Genomic DNA, 23,729 nt, shown 5'->3' with positions numbered 1-23,729 from the left:
CTTCCCCATCACAAAATTTAACTTGTATTCATCATCTACATTGTAAACAGCAACATGGCAGGGTGAATTATTCTTAGAGCCAGGCAAGACCTGAGTTCAAGTCTACCTGCTGATGCTCCAGATGCGTTACATTTGGCAAGTCATTTACTCTTTCAGTGTCCTAGGCAACCCTCTAAATCTCTAAGGTCAGAGAAGGTGCTGACTTGTATTGGTAGAGGAAGTTTCCTCATGTGCAAGTTCACTATATCAATGAAATCATAGGTCCAATCCACATCCACGTAGATTTTACATATACTTACGTAAACATTCTTCCAATACAATGCAAGAAATGTTTCATTTCTGACTACGTAACACAGTGCTAGCACATAGAGCTTAATAAATGTTTACTGATTTCTTGAGTGAGAAGTTATGTAAAGAATGTAAAGAATCAGCCAGATACAATGTATGACTAGAAAAAGAAATGGACTAATCATGTGACAACTGTAAGGAACAACCAACTTACTCTACTGGTATTTGCATAAAGGCAAAAGAGCTAGGGTAATGCACTTGACACTTTGGCTGAAACCACTGTGAAGAAATTCTAGGAAAAGAAGGGCATGGACAAGCACCACATGAAATTATAAGATACAGATTACAATCTACATTAGAGGAAGCACTCATATTGATGAGATTAAAGATCTACCAAAATAGCCAAATCAGCATATTTCTTTTATTGCTTATATAATTTTCATCTACAACTGCTGATAAACTTATAAAGAAGACATATTTAAAGGAAACAAATGCTTAGGTTTGGGAACACAGGTAAAACTTGCTAACAGATCCAACAATATCAGTATTTTCAGATGCCTTAATAGGACCATGAATTTAAATATGGAAGAAACCTAAGCCATCATCAAGTCGAACTCCCTCATTTTATAAATGAGGAAATTGAGGCCTGGAGAAGTTAAGTGTCTTCCCCAGAGCCACACACTTTGGAGGTGAATATCAGAGGCAAAGATTTGTACCCAGAATTTCCTCACTTCAAATACAACACTCTATTACACCACACTAACTAAAATTCTATCCAAGTATCTCAAAATTATTATCAATTCCTAGTCCTTCCAGTTCCTCTCATTTAACTCCTTTCTAGAACCCCTTAATTAATTTTTAATTTAATCCAGCTTCCCCACTTCCAAAACTACACTGAGGTTCTAAGCATCTGACCTAACCACACCTTGATGAAGAACTTAAAGGACTTTAAGAATTTCTTTAAAAGACATTGCTGCTTAATCAAAACCATCAAGCTGAAAACGATAGGAAATGTGAAACACTATTGCATACAAGTAAGGCAGATCTTAAGGTTTTCAATGATGTCTTTTAACTGCTGGGGGGATGTATTCTCAAAATTTCAGGGTGGTTTCAGTACTAAAAGTCGAGGAGCTAATTAATAATTGACTTGCCTTAAAGAAATCTTTATTCTTAAAAAGACAGAAGAGGTGACCGGGGAAACTGCTTAGATCTGATTCTGATCACTAAAGAGAAACTAGTGACCAAAGCAGAAAATAACAGGAGCAGGGAGGAAATGACTATTCCATATTAGAGTTCTTGATGTATTACAAAGATAAAATCAAGGCAAGCATTTCATCATACAGTGCCTCAGTTTCCTCACATAGGATGAAGGGTTTGGAGGAGAAAACCATTAAAAGCCTTTCCAACTTTAAATCTATGTAATGGTCTATGATCCTAGATGCTGGGAGATCAAATTTTTAAGAGTCCAGAGAAAGAATAGGTAGGATCTCATAGCCTAAAATTCTTTATAGGAGAAGTTAAGAAAGATGCTTTCATGAACAAAATTCTAATGGCACAAACAATAATGATAATATAATAAGTCTAAAGGGAACCATGTCTTTGCACAGGAAATTAACACAGATAATGGAGAATAAATATAAAACACAGATAACGAGATGGAGAATAAATATAAAGCATAAATAACAACATGGCTGCCTGAATGGAGGCAAGTTGATCAGCTGCTCAACTCCTATTCCAGCAAAAATCTAAAAGTTGCTCTAGGCAAAATAATGACCAAGAAATCCAAAGAGCAACCATATCAAATGATGCCTTCCATCCAAGAACTGCACAAAGTTAGCTAGGGCCCACAAGCAAGAGGAAAAGAGCTGCCAGCACTAGAACCGGGGGGGGGGGTGCAGGGAGAGAACTGGCAGGCTCCCAGCTAGAAAAGAGATGAACCAGAGATATGTACAGCTGCAAGTCTCTATGTCTGGAGACTGTAAGAATGGAAGCCTCCTCCAAGAAAGCTGAATGAGGGCATCAGGAATCCATAACAGAAGATGTTGGAAGGAGGAGAACTCAGACTGGGACATCAGAAAACTCATGAGAGCCCTAGAACTCTGTCCTGAGATGCAATAAAAAAGCCCTGAAGATAAAGCGCTCTGACCCTCAAAGATCCATGGGGGACAAAACCCTAGGAAGCTGAGATCAGCACAGGAACCCAGGTGACCTAAGGCTAGACCAAGCAGAACCAACTACTTCATGTAAAAGCCCAGCAGAAAGTAGAGGTTGGCCTTGGTACAAAGGCTTAATTGAGAAATGAAGACTAGAGATACAAATAAACTAACAAGACGTTAACCTCATTAAAATTACTGTATTTAACTATAGTTCTGTTCTTAGGCAGGCAGGCAAGGTAGCAGAGGCAACAATTATATAGGCAATCTAGGAACAGCAATACAGCTTGAAGCAGATCCCAGGCCAGAGAGTAAGTACCCTCTTCATAGTCCCCACAAGAACTTTAAATTGAATGGATGTTGTATAACCCCTGGGAAAACACTGGGAAAGGAAATGTGGAAATGAAGCAAAATCTTTCCCCTTTCCCTCAACACAAATCAGTCACCCTTTCCTCCCCCTCTGGAAGAACCTAAGCCAATTCATTGATGGAACTGATGACCTGGGGATTTCTCTCTCCTTCAGCTGACGGCCCTCATCAGCTTCCCATCATCCATCCATCCATCCATCCATCCATCCATCCATCCACTTATCCAACATCATAAAGTCCAATTCAACAGAGGTAGTATCTGAACTCTTGCTCTCCCTACACTCATTGACCTAGGTCTTGGCAACAACACGTAGAAGGTACAGCCTTGGATCTTTTCAGTAACAAGTATGTTTCAGGTGTAGCAGCTGAACCAGCCTAGGTACCCTGGTTACTGACCACAATCTCTAGGTTCTGGAGGGGGGCAGGTGGAGGAAGGGGAGAAGAACCGAGTTACCTGCCAGAGAAAATGCTAGAGCTTCATTTATGGCATGGGTCACCTATAGAATCACAAGTTTCAGTGGATTTCTTATGATAAATGATCTGCGTGATTTCATGAAAACGGATTTAAAAAAACCTTCTTGAATGATTATAATTTCTTGTTATTAATGTGAAGTAAATATGCCTGAATAATAATGCCATTCCTTGTCCATTAAAAAATATTTTGGGAACAGGGCAGAGCCAAGATAGCGGAGTAAAGGTAGGGACTGGCCTGAGCTCTCCCCCAAACCCCTACAATTACTTGTAAAAAATAACTCTAATTAGAAGGGAAGCAGAAAGCTGGGAAACAATTTTTATAACCCGTATCTCTGATAAAGGCCTCATTTCCAAAACATATAGACAACTGAGTTGAATATATAAGAATACAAGTCATCTCCCAATTGATAAATGGTCAAAGGATATGAACAGGCAGTTTTCAGATGAAGAAATTAAAGCTATCTATAATCATATGAAAAAATGCTCTAAATCACTATTGATTAGAGAATTGCAAATCAAAACAACTCTGAGGTACCACCTCACACTTATCAGATTGGTTAACGTGGCAAAACAGGAAAATGGTAAATGTTGGAGAAGATGTGGGAAAACCGGAACACTGATGCACTGTTGGTGGAGTTGTGAATGGCTCCAACCATTCTGGACAGCAATTTGGAACTATGCCCAAAAGGCTATAAAATTGTGCATACCCTTTGACCCAGCATACCACTTTTAGATCTGTATCCCAAAGAGATCATAAAAATGGGAAAAGGACCAATATGTACAAAAAATATTTATAGCAGCTCTTTTTGTGGTGGCAAAGAATTGGAAATTGAGAGGATGCCCATCATTTGGGGAACGGCTGAACAAGCTGCGGTATATAAATGTAATGGACTGCTATTGTGCTATAAGAAATGATGAGCAAGCATACTTCAGAAAAGCCTGGAAAGATTTGTATGGACTGATGCTGAGTGAAGTGAGCAGAACCAAGAGAACACTGTATATAGTAACAGCCACACTATGTGATGACTGACTTTGATCGACTTAGCTCTTTTTAGCAATGCAAGGATCTAAGACAACTCCAAGATAAACTCCAAAAGACTCATGATGGAAAAAGCTATCCACACCCAGAAAAAGAACTATGGAGTCTGAATACAGATGGAAGTATACTATCTACTCTCCTTTTCTTTTGTTGCTTTGTTTTGATTCTTCTTTCTCATGGTTCCTCCCATTGGTTCTAATACTCCTTTACATCATGACTAATATGAAAATATGCTTAATATGAATGTATAAGTAGAGCCTATATCAGACCGCATGCCATCTTGGGGAGGGCGGAGAAAATCTGAAACTCAAAATCTTATAGAAGTGAATGTTGAAAACTAAAAATTAATAAATGAATTGTTTAATTAAAAAAAGAAAAAGAAAAGAACTGACTCTAAACAAATTCTAGAGAAACAGGGCCCACAAAAAGACAGAGTGAAACAGCCCAAGACAACCTGGATGGTCAAGTGGACAAGTCTGTTGCACTGGGCTGTCCAGAGAAACACAGTCCATATGGGCTGTGCCAGCATAGACTAGGCCCCAGCCTCAGGGGACTGAATCACTGGCAGCTGTGGCGGTTTCCAGACTTCTCAACCCACAGACACCAAACACAACTTAGAAGGTCAGCAGGAAATGTCTGTTGGATCTGGGTGAGAGGAGCACAATCTAGCCCTGACCCCAGCACAGGCAGTGGCAGCAGCTGCTTCTGGAGCTCTCAGCCTCCAAAGAGTAAAGGGATCGAAGAAGGGATTGGAAGAAGATTACAGGGGTCTCTTTGCTGCGCCCAGGCAGGATTCTGTTACTTTGTCCACACCTGGATCTGGGTGACAGTCCTGGAGTGAGGAGGAGCACTGGCATAACAGAGCTTTTGGCAGCAGTGAAGAGGGAAACCTCTTCACACTTCCAGGTCAGAAAAGAGTGATTCCGGTCACTCATAGACCAGAGCACAGGCCAGGAAAGGAGTAAACACCTCTTCTTAGATCACAGAACTGAAACTACATAGATTCACAAGAACTGAAAACTTAGAGATCCCTAGAAATATCTCTGAAAACAGCTGTACAAAACCCCTGAAGCTTGGGACAATATGCCCTCCACACTTGAAGTAGAGCCATACCTCAACAAAGGGTTAAAAAGTCAAGTAACTGGCTGGGAAAATGAGCAAACAATGGGAAAAAACCTCAAGACTATAGAATCTTACTTTGGTGACAGGGAAAATCAAAAGATACACTCAAGGGGCAGCTAGGTGGCGCAGTGGATAGAGCACTGGCCCTAGATTCAAGAGGACCTGAGTTCAAATCCGGCCTCAAACATATAACACTTACTAGCTGTGTGACCCTGGGCAAGTTATTTAACCTCATTGCTTAACCAAAAAAAAAAAAAGATACACTCAGAGGAGACAACAAAGTCAAAAGTTCCTACATCCAAAGCCTCCAAGAAAAATAAGAATTGGTTTCAGGCCATGCAAGAACTCAAAAAGGATTCTGAAAGTCAAGTAAGAGAAGCAGAGGAAAAATTGGGAAAAGAAATGAGAGTAATGCAAGAAAATCATGAAAAACAACTCAGCAGATTGCTAAAGGAGACCCAAAATTATACTGAAGAAAAAAACACCTTAAAAAATAAACTAGACCAAATGGCAAAAGCGGTCCAAAAAGCCAATGAGGAGGAATTGGCCAAATGGAAAAGGAAGTTTAAAAGCTCACTGAGGAAAATAATTCCTTAAAAATTAGAATGGAGCAAATGGAAGCTAATGACTCTATAAGAAATCAAGAAATTATAAAACAAAGCCAAAAGAATGAAAAAAAAATAGAAGACAATGTGAAATATCTCACTGGAGAAACAACTGACCTGGAAAACAGATCCAGGAGAAATAATTTAAAAATTATTAGACTACGTGAAAGCCATGATCAAAAAAAGAGCCTAGACATCTTTCAAGGAATTATCAAGGAAAACTTCCCTAATATTCTAGAACCAGAGGGTAAAATAGAAAATGAAAGAATCCACCAATCACCTCCTGAAAGAGATCCCCAAAGGAAAACTCCCAGGAATATTATAGTTAAATTTCAGAGTTCCCAAGTCAAGGAGAAAATACTGCAAACAGCCAGAAAGAAACAATTAAAGCACTGTGGAAATACAATCAGAATAACACAAGATTTAGCAGCTTCTACATCAGGGGATCAGCGGGATTGGAATATGATATTCTGGAGATCAAAGGAGCTAGGATTAAAACCAATAATCACCCACACAGAGCAAAACTGAGTATAATCAATGAGGGAGAAAAATTGGCATTCAATAATGAAGAGGAATTTAATGCATTCTTGAGAAAAAACGAGAATAGAAAAAATGACTTTCAAATACAAGACTCAAGAGAAGCATGAAAAAGTAAACAGGAAAGAGAAATCATAAGGGACTTATTAAAGTTGAACTCTTTACATTCCCATATGGAAAGATGATATTTGTAACTCATGAGATCTTTCTCAATATTAGGGTCATTGGAGGGAATATATATCTAGACAGAGGGCAGAGAGTGAATTGAATATGAAAGGATGATATCTAAAAAATAAAATTAAGGGGTGAGAGAGGAATGTACTAGGAGAAGGAGAAAGGGACAGGTAGGATGGGGTAAATTATCTCAAAAAAAGAGGCAAAAAAATTTTTTTACAGTGGAGAGAATGTGGGGGAAGGTGAGAGGGAATGAGTGAATCTTATTCTCATTGGATTTGGCTTAAGGAGGGAATAATATACACACTCAATTGGGTATGGAAACCTATCTTACCCTGTAAGAAAGTAGGCGGGAAGAGGACTAAAAAAAGGTGAGAGGTAGTGATAGAAGGGAGGGCAAATTGAGGGAGGGAGTAATCAGAAACAAACACTTTTGAGGAGGGACAGGGTCAAAGGAGAGAATAGGATAAATGGGTGGTGGGATAGGATGGAGGGAAATACAGTTAACCTTTCAGAACATGACTATTATTGAAGTGTTTTGCATGACTACACTTTTGTAACCTATACTGAATTTCTTGGTTTCTCAATGAGGGTGGGTGGGAAGAGAGGAAGGGAGAGAATTTGGAACTCAACGTTTTAAAAACGAATGTTAAAAATTGTTTTTACATGTAACTGGTAAATAAGTTACACAGACAATGGGGTATAGAAATCTATCTTACCCTGCAGGAAAATAGAAGGTGAAGGGGATAAGAGAAGTGTGTGTTGGGGGGGAATAGAAGAAAGGGCAGATTGGGGGAAGGAATAATCAGAATGCACACTTTTTTGGGTGGGGGAGGGGGGAGATGGGGAGAAAATTTGGAACTCAAAATTTTGTGGAAGTGAATGTTGAAAACTAATAATAAATAAATAAAATTAAAAAATATGTATTTTGTCCAACCCATCTCTCCAAAAAAATAATTACTACAGACCCCAAAATAATCAACCTACAGAATAACACCTTAACAACTGCAAATGGACACAAAGGAAATAAAAGATCTTTTAACAAGTACTACATGACTACCTAGATGAAGCAAGATACAAAAAAATTAAGGAAGAATTGGAAGGAAAAGAAGTAAGTACCTTAGGATAGAAAGTGGTAAAATTAACTCTAGAACTTGGACTCGTTGAAAGCTAGACAAAATAGAAATCAGTGATTCCATGACAGAATAAGAAATCTTAGTACAAAATCAAAAGACTGAAAAACAGAAGGAAATAAATGATATCGGGTATCAAAAGCAACTGACCTACAAATCAGGTAAAGGAGAGATAGTTTAAAAATCACTGGATTCCATGAAGACTATGATTTTTTTTAAAGCTTAGACACTATAGTTCAAGAAATCACAAATGAAAAGCACACAGATTTTTAGAAACAAGGAATAAAATGAAGACAGAAAAAATTCACTGATCATTTCTTGGAAAAAACAAAAACTTTAAGGAAAAGTCCTAAGAATATCATAGCCAAACTCCAGAGCTTCAACGTCAATAAATAAATGAATGAGTGAATAGACAGATGAATAAACAAAGATAAATAAATGGATGGATGGATGGAAATACTACACATATCCAGAAAGAAGCTCAAACACTAGTTAGGATCACACACGACCTGGCAGCTTCTACTTACAAACCAGAGGAGATCTTTAGAATACAAAATTCCAAAAGTCAAAAAAATATGAGTTTACAACCCAGAATAACTTACCCCAGAAAACTCAGTATAATCCTACAGGGGGAAAAAATGAATCTTTAATGCTTTTAAGCATTTCTGATAAAAATACTAAGGTTTTAAAAGGAATTTTGAAACTCAAACTCAGAAGTCAAAAGGGACCTAGAAAGATAATTTTATTAGAGCAATGGAAGAGGCTGCACAATGATTCAGTGTTAACATTCTAATTTTAATGTCTTCAAGTACTGAAGAAATAAAATAAGCACATAGTACATGAGGTTGGATTGTTTCTGTTTTAAGGCTTTTAAGAGGGTATAGAGAGGGAAAGTAAAAGGAGCGATATGCTATGTAGGAGAAGGAGAGAGAATTGTGACATGCCATTTTTCATACTGGAGTTAAAAGAGTACACAAACAGAAGAGATGGGGGAGAGGGCATTAGATGAAACTCACTCTTATCTGAAATGGACAAACAAGGGTTGAAAACACACACACAGATACAGAAATATACTAACCTCAACAAAGAAACAGGTGACAAAAGGGTAGAGGAGTAAGGCAGAGGGTAATACCGTGGAGAGAATAGTTATAAATAAGACAAACTTATTTATGCTAAAATGGAATTAAAAAGAAAATAAAAACATGAATTTAAAGGGGACGATCCATCAGTTGTATGATGTCTGAATTGTGGCAAATGAACATAATGGAATATCACTGTGCCATAAAAAATGAGAAAAGAGATATCAGAACCCTGTATAGTATAAACTGGCACAGAGTAAAATGAGCAGAACCAACAGTTCATATGATAACAGCATTGTAAAGAAAAACAACTCTGACAGACTTAAGAACTCTAATCAAACCAATGGCCAGCTATGTCTCCAAAGGAGCTATAGTGAAGCAAAGAGAGGGAACTGATTTAAGGTGCAGACAGAAATATGCATTTTTGGACATGTCTGGATTTATTTTGCTTGACTCTGCTTATTTGTTATAGGAGTGTTTTTTCCCTATGTTTTTGAGTGTTAGCAATAATAATGTGCAAAAAAAAAGTAAGACCATTGTTAACAGTTTTAAAATGGAGAAAACAGAAGGAAGCTCTGTAATAGCAAAGAACTAGAAACTTAGAAGTACCCACAAATTGAGCAGTAGCTAAACAAATTTTGATATTTTGATGTAATGGAATACTATTGTGCTATAAGAAATGAAGAGATGTTTTCAGAGAAATCTAGGAAGACTTCATGAACTAATGCAGAAAAAATTGAGTAGAACCAAGAGGATAATTTCTACTATAATATCAATATTATAAAAATAATTCGGAAAGGCTGACTTAAGATTTCTAATTAATGTAATAATCAACCATAATTCCAGAGGTCTGATGATGAAGAATGCTGCCCATGTCATGACAGAGTGGCAATAGACTAAAATGCAGAATGAGACATGAATTTTTAGATGTGGCTGACGTGGCAATTTGATTTATTTGACTATGCTTATTTCTAACAAGGCATTTATAATGAGTGGAATATCAGACTTCAACACTATTTAAATTGTTATTTTCCACATGAGTAAAATGCCAATGAGATATAACACCACTGTAATTCAAACTTAGGTTGTGTTAATAGAAGAATAGTATCTAAAAGATAAGAGGAAATAGTTCTGCTATATTCTGCCTTGATGAGATGACATCTGGAGCAATGTGTTCAGTTCTAGAACCATAATTTTAGATATGATATTGACAAGCTATTGCATGCTCAGTGGATGATGATGTGACTTAGGAACTGGAAGTATTTCAAATCTTGGAGAAATGAAGAATTGGGAGGATCATCGTAGTCATCTTCAAGTATTTAAAGTTCTATCATACGGCAGAGAGGGATTAGCTTTGTTAATTTGTTAGTTATGCTTGGCCCTAGAAACTAAAATTAGGAGAAAAGAATAAAAGCTACAGATACGCAGATTTCAGCTCAACATAAAGAGAAAACTTTCTAACAATCTGAGCTATTAAAAACTAAATAGACTGCTTCCATAGGTAATGAATTCCCCACCCTTGGGAGTCTTAAAAGAGGCTAGAAGACTTCTTGTCAAAGCCTTTAAGCTCAGGTACGGGTTCAGCAAATGACCTAGAAAGTTCCTGCCAAATCTAAGATTCCAAGTGTTTATTTAGCAAGCTTAAAATTACTATTTTAGTGATAATGATGAAGAATCTATTATATTTAAGGGAAATAAGCAGACCTATGATTATTAAAATTATGTGCCCCTTGCTAAGTGATTCCCTAAGCAGCTAATTTTCAAGTGAAAATTTTAGCTGACCGTTATTTCTGTTTAAAAAAATACAAGCTTTAAAAGGAACAGAAAGATTAGTTGAAACAAAGAGTTAACACCAAAAAGATGATAACTAAATACATTTATTAAGAATGCTGTTCAGATACTGCCTTGCCTGCAGACCCTACCATAAAATTCATGGTAGACTGCAATGGAGAATTTTTATTTTATTATTAGAGCTATACAAGTCAGGTTATTAAGAAGGGGAAAGGCATCTCTACATCTTTGTGGGCTATTAAAATTATTTATACTTGTTTGTAAACTGTAGTAAACTCACCAAAAATATTGTTGACTCAAGGTACAACTATTCCCTTAGACCACTATTCTTTTTTCATAAAACACCCTCCCAAATATTTACTGAAATAAGGCATTTTAACGAAGAAAACTTCACTGAACAACATACAGTTCATGAACAAAAGTAAAAACATATAAGAATTTTAATACGCATCTCAAAAACGTCAAAGCAAATGTAAGTGCCCCTTTAAAATCAATTATCATTGTTAATGTATAATGAATTCTTCAATAAAATACTTCCAATGTTAACTTGACATATTATATTCATAACCCAACTGAAGTGCTGCAAAGTTGGCCCCCAGGTGCCTAGATATATACCAGCCTCCCTCACTATATTAGTAAATTCTAGGACCCCTTCTTCAACATACAACTAACATCTCCAAAATCAATTAACATCTAGAATCAGTTATCTTTGCATTAAAGTATTTACACTACCCTCCATCATACCCCATGTATTGCCCCAAAAAGCTGAAGCAGAATCTTCTTGTAATTCACCCTGAGGGTGGGGTGCTATAAATCCCACTCCATTAGGAAACTACCAAAAAAAAATTCTAAATGCTTCTTGGCCTTTTACAGACAGGCATGTTATCATTTAAGAATTAACATTTATTTGTTTAGTCCCAAGCTAACAGAAAGAAATGGATCTGAAAGAAACAGAGCATACTGGGGCAAAAAAAAAAACACAACAAAAACAGGTCCACAAAAAAGAAGAGTACAGCCTTCCCCTTTCCATAACATGGCTAGGTAAGGCAGAAAGAGCCCCCAGAGCTAACATTCAAAAACCTATTTCATTAATAAACAGGCATATGGGGTCTATTCAAGTCTGGGGGGGGCAGGAAAGAAATATTACTCAAATTATTTTTTAAACAAAGGAGTTTTTAAATCATTTTAGTTGTTCTTTAACTCAGTATTTTAAAAATTACTTTGAGTCCTGAGGCAGCTAGGGTGATGCATTAGATAGGAGCACCAGCCCTGGAGTCAGGAAGTCGGACAGTCTATCCAGCCTCAGACATTTATTATGTGACCTTGGGCAAGTCACTTAACCTCAACTGCCTCCAAAAAAAAAATTACTTTGAGTCTTGAATTAAGGCTTCCTTTGTACTTAATTGTACTTAAGTGAATCTACCAATATGCCCATTTCTGCACAAATGTCATAACAGATCTTTAAGTAGAAATGACTGAGTACAAGACTACCCATACATTCACACATAATTTACCTCTAAATAAGTAGGGGAAAAAACCAAGAATGTACTGTAATTTGTTAACAATTTAAAAAAAAAACCAAACACTTCTTCCTGAACCCTTGGTATGTTGTATTCTATGTATTGTCCATGGACAAAAGTTCAATATGAGTGAGTAAAAGGAGTGTCAAAGCTCAGCATAGATTTCCCCAGTGCATAGTAATCTAAGGTGTCAAAATATATTAACTTTTTTTTTAAATCAGAAGGATTGGAATTTGCTCAACTCAGAGTTGAGCAAAACACTATAATAAGTTAGTTAGGCATCCCAACATCTTTATTAATCTTTTTTGGAGAAAAACCTGGACATTGTGTTACATTTAACTAATGGTAAAAACAACAACAACAAAACCACTTGATTGGGATGGTTGTGAAGAAAGAAAACATTCATATTTCAATACTGTAAGGTCATCTATTAAGATGCAATTCACACATTTGTTTTAGAAACAATCTCTAATGTTACATCACTGTTGCTGTAAAGCAAGCAATTGCTGGGGCCCGAATTCCATTTGATGAGAAAGTCAAACTCTTTGCAACTACAAATATGAATCTTCCATGTAAGGAACTCAAGCTCGTATGTGGGTGTCCAGAAGATGCAAGAAGCCTCATAAAGATTACATTAATATCCAACCACAAAAAAGGTTGGGTTTGGTGTTTTGTTTTATTTTAAATGAGAGTCCATGTATCAGTATCCTTGTAAATCCATGACTCATGGCCACAGGAAAACTGGTTTACCTTTCATTTATCCACTGATGTTTATGAAGTATTTCACTGCCTATAGACAAAGAAAGCCATCACACTGGCCAAAAGAGGTGACAAGTATTTGTGCAGTGTGAATTAAAAGACACTTCAGTTGACAGTCAAGGTTCACAAAATCAGAATTAGACTGTCTTCACCTAACAAAAGAAGGTTCAACTGTTAAGGCCTCACCTCCAATTTATTGCTGAGATAGAGTGACAGTATGTTGCATAACAATCTGAGCACATTTACAAAAAAATGCAACAGGGAGTAAAACCCACTCCTCTCTCACATGTCAATAGCTCTGCCTAATTAGTTTTTCAATTTCAGAAGGCAGATTATCTTCTATATTATGATTTGAGACCCTCATTATCAGAGCTCAGTCTAAAAGGTATTTATATCCTATACCATTTACTCATGATGCTAACCAATCAGCAACTATAAATGCCCTGGGTGAAAACAATCCCCTAACATCATTCACAGAGGTAGATTCTTAGAAAAATATACATGAATGTTCAATTTTCTGTGAAATTTTCCAAAGGACTGCTGACCACTTCCATGAGGAAAAAGGAAAGCTTAGATAATTGGACTGAGAGCATAAATAAGGCTGTTGGTGTTCACTCATCAGTCACTATAAATTTCTACTCAAATATAGTTGTAGGCAAGCTTTCCAATGCTATACTGAAGTATGAACACTGCCATGTTGGAATACTGAAGTCTTATAATAACCACAATATAAAATCACTGCTTTCATTTGGTGCCAAGTCATATATACAATTACATTTTAACCAAGGCTTTGGGGAAAAAAAAAAACATTTAACAGAGAACAGTAACCATTATTGCACAGCCTACTATACTGATTGAACTCCTTGGGATAAAAATATTGCAGAAACAAATAGCAAATATGTATGGCAATCATGTAAGAAAGATCTCTATTCTCTGACATCAAATGTTAATGCTAAATTTTTAATATAAGGATATGAAGGAGTAAAAGTGTTCATAGAATGCAAGCTATTAGCTACACAGAATTAACTTCTCAAAAAACATAATCATAGAATCATCCTTCATTTTACACATAAGGCAACTGAGGCAGAGATATGCAATGACTTACCTAAGGTAACAAAGTAAGTCAAAGAAGCAAGACTTAAAGCCCAGCCCTCTGACTCCAAATCCAGTGCTCCTTCCACTGAATCACTCTGCCTCCCCAATGAATAAAGTAACCATCCGTCATTCCTCCCTCCCTTCCCCCACCCACAAAATTATAGCTCCTCCCTCACTTGACTACCACAAAAAACTTGCCTGCTCCAATGGAAGAAAAGTACCTTGTGACAAAATATACAGGTACAGTTCAAGAAGCACTGCAGGCAAGACAATCCAAAAAGCCTGGGATATAAATGTACATAGACATGGACATGGATATGTGTGTGTATAAATATACACATACATGTATGTGTATATTAATATTTGAATATTTATACACATTTTAATAATCCTCTCATATCTTCTTGACCCCTAATTTAGAAACTATTGTTTTAAAGGATTAAATTGTGTTAAAAGTATGGCTTTACATTAATGCATTCAATTTAGTATTTAAATCATTAGAGATAAGAAAATTATCTTCTGTGAAATTTAGTCCAAAAGTTGGTAGAGTTTTATACACATAATAAACATTCCATAAATACTGAATATACTGATGAAGTATCTTCAGGAAGAGAGTTTCATAGTATCTTAAGGCCAATGATGAGACAAGAGTACAAAACAAACCTTCTTGTAAACTCTTAAGGCAGTAAGTACTATATATGGCACTAATCATCCTACAGGGGAAATATCTTGAGATGACAGGAATATCCATTAAGTTAAATGGAATAAAAGTCTACTTTTTGAAACAGAAGACCATTTAATCTTACATAAGTAGGATAAAATTAAAATAGTTCCTGGAGAACCCCATGTTTATACACAAAGCACAAAGAATATTTAATACATGCCCCATGCTGTATATGTGATGGTTGGGCAGTTCATTTATGCTTGGTGGCAACACTCTTCTTTCATAACACATTAAATAAGAGAGTAATGAGAATATACACTTAAACATAATTCATAAAACCAAAGTTATTCCCTCTCCTCCCCATATTTCAAAATAAGGAATCAAGGCAATAACAAAGAAGTGAAATGAATACATTAAAGTAAAAGTCATAAGGACAAATAATCCAGTCCTATAGAGACAGCTGTCCATAGGTTCTCCATGGATGATCTTGAGTACATTTACTAAAAAAGCCTGAAGCTTCAAACAAATAGTCCCCAAAAGAATTGGCAATTCTATGCTTCCTAGTTTTCAGGAAAATCAACCCTTACATGTTATCTAAATAAATACTAAGTTTTCACATTATCATTATCATCTGTGACCACACCTATAAAACCAGATTGTTACATTTTTAGACAATTATACAATTTTATATGATGTATCCTGACTTGAAATCTTAAGATAAAAGAACAATGGTTGTTATAGGGGGGAAAAAAGGGCAAACTATATACTATGGCTAACCAAACTGAAGTCTCTTTCAGGTCTAAGAAAATCAAACGGCCTTTAAGTGTTCTTTGGACATTTTGGCTTGTTACAAAGAGGACTGCACTTAGAAGACCTGGGTTTGAGTCCCATGTCTGCCACTTATCATTTATGTTGAACATAAACCCTCTGAATATCAGTTTCCTCATCCATAAGAGTGAACTTAGTAATACTTGTACTACTTAGCTCCCAAGATTGCTACTAGAAAGGTGCTTTGTAAACTACTACGGTCTTCTCACAGCATTACATCATACTTTATACACTCCACAAACTGATCTGCTCTCGCTCCCCTTTATGAGCTTTGTGCTCATCTTCTCACTTGCCAGCCTTCAATCACACTGTTCTCTACACAGGGATACTTCCTCTCATTTCTTCACTTACTGAACTCCTATCCATCCTTTAAAGACCAGTTCAAATCCTCCATGAAGCCTTCCCTGCTTGCTCTCCTCCTCTGGTCAATGAAGACATTCACCATCCAACTTCAAATAATTCTTTGCTTTGCAACTCTCTAATGCAATTGACACGTAATGTAGTAAATTAATTACTTATGTTTGTAACGTATTTCCCCTGCTAAGCTAGAAGCTCCATGTGGGAAAGAACTACGGCTTACCTAAACTTGATATTTAAAGAATTTAGCAAAGAGCCAAGTGTCTAATAAACACTGGTTCGATCAATTTTTAATAGCAAGTATAAAATTCTATAACCAACTGTTTCTACTATACCTAAAACCCTGGCTATTTAAAAGTTTAGAAACTAAGCACCACTTTATGGACATTGTATCCTTTTTTTTAATCTTATGTAGATTAAGGGATCAGGGAGCTAATGCTAAAAAAACTACTTTAAGTTCTGGGGAAGAAATATAAATAAATTTTCAGGGCAAAAAAGTTATTTTGGACCTACAATTATAAGATGACCATTTCTTTCAATTAGTTTTAGCTAGTAATTCTACAGGTATTACAGCGACCAAGATAAAGCAAGAAGTTCGGAAGGGCAAGGCAATCTGATCTTTAAATCAAAAGAAACACAAACAGCCCAGAGTTCAGAGAAATCTAGAACAAACACAACCAAGCATTCAACTTTCTGGGCCATAGTAACAAACCTGTATTACACATATATATGTTCTTGGGATCCAAGGTAAGGAAAACCTACTTTGTTTAATATGATCACCTAAAACAAAGCTATCAATAACTTTCTTAGAAGTGAGACTGTGAAAGTTAACTACCACTAAAAAGGTTTGGGAGACAGTATTAGAAGGTGAAATTCAATTAAGAACTAGCACAGACAAAAAAGATGCACTTCAAAGGGCTCTTACTCTTTATCCTAGGTAACTGCTCAGTGTTATTCTGATACTCTTTCTTAAGATAAAGTACTTATAGGTATATCCTCTGAAATGTTTATTTTATTACTTCTTCCCAAAGAAATCTCATACTATAAGCCAGAACTGTCTTCACCGGTTCCACTATATCTCAGTAAGAAGATCCTATCAAGAAAGGTGGCTTGGTGAGTTCTGAGGCAGGTGTTTGAGAAAGAAGCAATGGAGATAAGGGGAAAAAGAACTGGAATGGTTACTCCGCCCCCACCTCTGCTTCCCATGAATGAGTGGGTAAAAAGGAAGAAACCTAACAGGGTGCATTCTGGAAGTAATTTTACCCTCCCACAAGTGGTGGAATGAAAATAAAATTCTCCAGAGAAGAACTGGAATGCTATCTCATTCCCCACTTCATCCCCCATCCATCCTACCTCAGGTTCTGGGAAAGAAGTAATTTTGACATGACAAATTAACAACAGAATTAACCAAAATTTCCATGACAATATAACTCTATAAAACAACTCAAAACAGTAAACTGCTCTTAATGTCCCAAAATATTTTCACTAAGTCACTAAATTTTTCTACATGCATCTGTATTTAGCAAAAGAGAAATACAACCAGACTTTCAATTCCTTTAAAATCCTAGAATAAAATCTTTCTTACAAAACAAACAAAAAACCCTAACATATATTATTTTGAAACAACATTAAAAACAAGCATAATAGAATAACTTACTTGGGTTGGAACAAGTACAGGAGGGTATGCCAACTTGTGATGTCTATACATCCAAAATGAAAGCAGCACGATTCCCGCAATTAGCATTATAGGTACCAATGAGTAAAGCAAGGTGCTGAACAAAGGTGGCTTGGGTGTAACTGGATTGGAAGTTGCTGTGGATGAGAAAAATAATAGCATTCAAAACTGATATACAAAACTCTGTATTAATATTTACTGAAAACTCAAAAGCTGAGTAAGGAAAGAGAAGAAAAGGAGGAAAAGGAATAAATCTAAATTTTACCTACCACTAACAAAATCATAAAAATATTGAGTTTTAACTGGCTGGTTTATTAGACCTCCCCCCATCCGCTCCTGCTAACTTACGTATTGTGATCTCCATCTCTGGAAAATAGAAAAACCTCTCATTGCACATGTTGCCTTCACAGCAACAGAAATACACTTCAGGGTTGTCCTTTTTTTCAACACAATCATTCCTATAAACAACCAGGAAAAAGAAAGAATTAAAATCACAGAGTTTTGACTACTTATAAACTATTAAAAATGTTAAATTGTCAACATTAAAATAAATTAATGAACATTATATTTATGTTAAATTTAATATTTTTACTGTTTATGGTCCATTGATTCATTTAGCAAAAATGACACAGCATCTCGTTTCTGGATCTTTTCTGATTAAAAGACCTTTCTGTCTTTAGCTCCTTAAAATTTGATTTCTTACTCCTTTGAACTGTTTTCTAATAACCATCATTAGAATAATCTAAATTTTTTATTTTCTTTTATTTTTTTAAATCAGGAAGTTGTGAGAATGTGTCCTTCTGCTTAGTAATACTACAATCTTATTCAGATGCCTCGCTATAGTATAGACGTGATTCTGGATAATCAAGGAAGTGCAACCCTCTGATAGGTTTTACCAAACTGACATCCAGCAAAAAAAAAAATCATACTCTAGTATCTTAACACTAGGCTAAGTTAAGAAAGGTTCATTGCAAAGGTTGAATAGTAGGCATTGGCACAATGAAAACATAAAGGTCTACTAAGATACTGAGGGACTATAATATGAAGCTGGTGAAGGGAATAGCAACAACAGTGAAAAAATGGATCACTTGAAATCCCTGAGTATGGCGATGTGTAAGTATTCAGGACGTTCTAAGAATATCTTATTCTAAAGGATTATATGAAATAGAATTCCCTTCCCCACCTGTCAAGGAAAAAGCAGCATACTATCAATTCTGCCATTCAAATTAACGAAGGTAACATTAGATTACAAAACTCAGTTGTGTTTGGCTTTGGAATGTGCTCTGTCATTTTTACAGTAGCAGGTTTACATTCCCTAAACACATGGGGCAGTGTTGGGGTAATAAACATGTAGATATCACTCAATTGTATAAAACATAACTAAAGAAGCATTCTGCCTTTCTGAGAACTCTACACAAAAAAAGAGGTAAATATGAAGTTATTAAAAGGTGTTTTATACACAAATATTAAGATAAAGCACATGGACTCCACCAAAATAAACCCAAGCAACAAAGCAAAGCCAGGCTTTCAACATCAGATCTACACACAACAAATACAAAAGATTGAAATTATTGAGTATTTCTTATTTATTTTAAACCAAAAGTTAATTGAAAATTCATCAAATAAATTTAAGACGTATTTTAAAAAAATCATCTGGGATCTTCTTGTTGGAGTAAGATGTTGAATTCACAACTAGAAGTACATTCAGTACAAAGCTCATACATTTTTAAAAGAAAGTCTCAGTAAATTTTAGCAGAATTAAATTCTAATAAAAAAGTAACACACATGGTCATCTATTCAGTAGACAGCAAAGGTGAATGCAGATTCAGTATTAATAACCATGTAAATTGTGTAATTATAACAAAATTTCCCCTTCAGTATTTATATAGTTGTCTCCAACTGCAATCAGCCAACCAATTTCTATGAAAATTACTTTTCCTCTGTCTAAATTTATGTTTCCTTCTCTGGCTACTTATTTTTATGCATTTTTGAGCCCTTTTCTTTCTTGCTTTGCTTTTTCCTGTAGTCCTATTCATTTTTAATTTATTTAGAAAAGCTGATGCTTAGAAGTGGCAAGGCATAGTAACAGAGAGCTAGCTTTTGAGTCAGAAGACCTGGGTTTCAAGTCCTTGCCATTGCCACACAGAAACTGTGTCACCCTGGGCAAGGCAGTGGGTTCCCACAGTTAACTCTTTAAGAAGCTTCTCAAAAGGAGTTCCCTTATACCCAAGAAATAAAACTTCCAAAAAAAAAAAAAAGAAAACCTAAACTAGAAAACTCAAAAATGTCCAACTGTAGGCACTGTGTCATTGGACTATTCATTGTACATACTATAGCCAACTTTCAATGAGTGGTTTGGATTGGGTTTAACTTTTAACCTTTATAATTCTCTTAGTTTCACCAGAATTTCCAAAAGGTCCTTCAGGGGTGACCAACCAACCAAGAAGGCTACCAAATGGTGGTTTAAGCTTGTGCTTGAGACCACGTCCTAATCGTCAAGAAATTTTTCCTGACATAAAGCTAAAACTGGACATTTTGTACCTCTACCCACGGCTTCTGATTCTCACGTCTGGGGCCAAGAACAAGTCTAATCACTATCTGATATGCCAACCCTTAAAATCAGTGAAGACAGTTACACTGTGTCTTCCTTTTCTTCTCCAGTCTTTTAACCAATTCTTGGAGTAAATGGACTAAAGGCCCTTCACCTTTCCCACTGGCCTCCTCTGCATATTCACTCTAGCTCCTCAATCTCACTTAAGCTTTGACTCTGAACAACACAGGAGGTCTGACAAGGATGGTGGTACAAATGGGCTCTTCTCAGCTCCCTATTCCTAGAAGATATGCCTCTCTTCATCAAGCCCAATGTTGCACTAGTGTTTTGGCCCCCATGGCATCCTATTCACTTATACTGAACTTGCAATCCACTAAAACCCACAGCTCTTTTTCAGCACAACTACTGTCCAACCATATGTTCCTCATCTCATACCTGCGAGGTTATTTTTTTTTAACCCAAACCTAAGACATTTATCCCTCCTGAATGCTATCTTATTAAACAGATTCAGTCCATTGCTCTAAGCCTGTCAAAGTCCTTTTGGATAATAACTCTGTCTTCTAGTGTGTTTGCTATCCTTCCCAGCTTTGTCACCCGAAAATTTGATGAGAATACTATCTATGCCTTTATCCAAATAGCTGAAAAAAAGGTAAAACAGCACAGGGCCCAGCAAAGATTACTAGAGTAATATAATAGAGACATCCTGCCACGCTGATCACTGATACGCTAAACAACCCTTTCAGTAAGGCCTTCCAAACACTTCTAACCATCTAACTGAACTGTCATCTAATCCAAATTCTTCCACCTTCTCCACAAAAATAGTATGAAATATTTTATACAAAGTTTTGCTGAAACATAGGTAACCTATATTCACATTACCATGTCTTCCTCATCTACTAGTTTAGAAATCCATCAAAAAAGAAAACGAGGATAGTGTGGCACGACTGATGAAGCCATGCTGGCTCTCTGTAAACACTACTTTTCTCTTTAGATGTTCACCGGGCAGGTCTTTAATGAGCTATTCTGGAATTTTCCCAGGAAGCAAAGTCAAGTTAACAAGTATCTATAGTTTGCAGACACTGGTTTTTTTCCCCCCTTTTTTGAAAACCAGGACATTTGCCCTTCTCCAATGTTGTGGTATGGCTCCAATTTTTCTGTGATCTTTCAAATTTCACTGACTGACTCCACAATCACATCTGTCAGTTCTTTTATTACTCAAGATGTAATTCACCTATGCCAGATGACCTGAATTCATCAAGGGAAGCTAGCTAGGTGCTTTCTTACTATATTCCTTACTTATCTTGGGTATAAACTCCTTCTTAGTCATTTCCAGGGCAAGGGCCATTATCGCTGACAGAAAAGGAATAAAATATGAACCGAGCAGCCCCACCTCAGTAGTAAGGAATCATTATCCCGTCCATCCCCCATGAAAGGTCCTCTCCCTCTTGGATGATCTTTTCTCCCCTAATATAGATGAAACAACACAAATCCTTTTGCTGTCCTTAGTTTCCCTCAGCTCATTTTTAGTTTTAGCCATCCTGACACTGTTTTTTACAGCACTGTGCCACCTTATATTCACTCTTTATTATCTGACTTCATTTCTATCTTTTGCGTATTTGTATTTAATTAAATCTGAGTTGGGGAGATCTCTTTGATTCCACAAAAGTCTCTTCAAGCTAATCCCATTTTTCCTCATTTGGAATCATATTCCTTTAAAAACAGCAAGGGACCTGGCTTGGGATCCCACCACCACCATAGATGCTTAAAGCCACCTATATGACCTTGGGCAAGTCATTAACCTCTCTTAGCCTCATTTTTCTTATCTTAAGATGAGGGTATCAGTGATTTCAGAGGTGCCTTCTAGCTCCAAGATCTATGATCATCTAGAGCAGAAGTGTCAAACTCAAACAGAAACACATCTGTTGGCAGCAGACTGAGTTTAAAAAAAAACACAAATTAACATTATCTATGTTACACTGTATTTTTATTTATCTTGTTTAAGATTTTCCAATATGCTGTAACCTGGTTCACGAGCCATGGGACAGAAGTTTGATCCCTTTGCTCTAGATGTCTGGGAAACAGAAGTCTCAGATGGCAGAGGCTCTGGGTCATGCTGACTCCTTCACACTGTGCTTTTTTCACCAGCACTCAGCATAGTGTCCTGGGTTATAGAAGATGTTTCAAAAATGCTTGCTGACTTACTGATAACCCAACTCTACGCTTCAATCAGAAGACATTCAAAGATAAAAAGAAAGGATTTTTACCAAAAAGCTTCAAGGATCTCAATCTGTACCTATGCATCAATGATAACATATGACTCGAAAACTTTCTGATCCATTAGCTGTTTCTCAAGAAATTTAAGAACTACTAAGGAGCGATGGATTTGTTCTATCCCATTTTATTTAATTTTTAGTTCTATGTTCCCCCATCTACCCCACTGAGAAGGCAAAAATACAAAACCCATTACAAATATGAAGACATGCAAAGCAAATTTCCACATTAGCCATGTTCCAAAAATGAGGAGAAGAAAAAAAAGAAAAAGAAAGAAAACATATTTCAGTCTATACTATGAGTTCATATCACCCTTCTAACAAGGCCACATGGTCAAAAAGAAATAAACAGGTGAAAAACGAAGTCTGTCTAATTTACAGACTAAGTAATTTTCCTATGAATGTAAAGTAGAACACACACCTTTTGGACAGAGTTGTTCAAATATATCTATCATCCATTAATGACATATGGCTACGCTCTGATCTGTGGTGGCTTAACAATGATCATAACAGGGACTAGTTAGTGCTAAAGTGGCATGATGAAGTACTTTTTAGTTCTGAAATATGCGGTAACTGAGAACTGTTGTTTTTTTTTTTTTACTAGATCCTCTAATCTCTTTACCATTGCCCTCATCAAAATCTGACTAACCAATAAGCACAAAACACCTGTGGAAATCTCACTGTAATATCTCACCTTTAGTCAGAAACCCAATCACAACATCACTCTACTCTAAAATGAAACATTTAAAACAAGTTCATTTAATGAAATGGCTTTTAAAATAGGGATGGTTTCCTAATGTAATTTTTAAATGTTGAGTTAAAATGTCTCTTGGGAAAGAAAACAAAGGACTCTCCTAAAAAAATAAAATAGAGTAAGATCAGCTACTTCCAGATATTTAAGGAATGAAACAAAAAAAAATAAATGAAAGAATAAGATTTCTAATACCTTTCTCTATATATAGACTGGGCAAAGAAACCTTTAAAGGAATTAGAAAATCTGTTTTCCTTGAAAATGGGCAAAAATCATTTAATGATCCTGACAACTTTGGGGGAAGTGCTTCTATGTATAGGTATTACACTTGCTACCTAGATGCTTATTTAAAACATACTGAAGATGCAACCTGTTTGTTACTTTTTAAAAATATAATTACTAATTTATCTAAAAACAGAAAGAAATATTATAGAAGTATAGCAACTTGTTAAAATCCTTTGTTTTGGTATTTCGCTGTAACTATTAATAAAAAGGT

General features: G+C 36.1%; 1 protein-coding gene across 2 annotated transcripts in view; it reads right to left on the bottom strand.

Annotated features, from left to right (window-relative positions):
- The window catches only part of ACVR2A (activin A receptor type 2A), a 138,758-nt gene that overhangs the window by 41,639 nt on the left and 73,390 nt on the right, over positions 1-23,729 (bottom strand). For both annotated transcript variants that reach the window (XM_020984739.2, XM_020984738.2), the window contains exons 3-4: positions 18,010-18,119; positions 17,644-17,798 (exon numbers count right to left, since the gene is read on the bottom strand). In XM_020984739.2, coding sequence (XP_020840398.1) covers positions 17,644-17,798; positions 18,010-18,058 — 204 coding nt within the window. In that variant the 5' untranslated portion in view covers positions 18,059-18,119. The remainder of the gene's footprint in view (positions 1-17,643; positions 17,799-18,009; positions 18,120-23,729) is intronic.

Source organism: Phascolarctos cinereus, unplaced genomic scaffold (assembly GCF_003287225.1).
Source record: "Phascolarctos cinereus isolate Bilbo 61053 unplaced genomic scaffold, phaCin_HiC Scaffold_726;HRSCAF=1367, whole genome shotgun sequence".
Classification (NCBI taxonomy): Eukaryota; Metazoa; Chordata; class Mammalia; order Diprotodontia; family Phascolarctidae; genus Phascolarctos; species Phascolarctos cinereus.
Note: the sequence above shows the minus strand (reverse complement) of the source record. Positions and strands in the feature narration are given on the sequence as shown.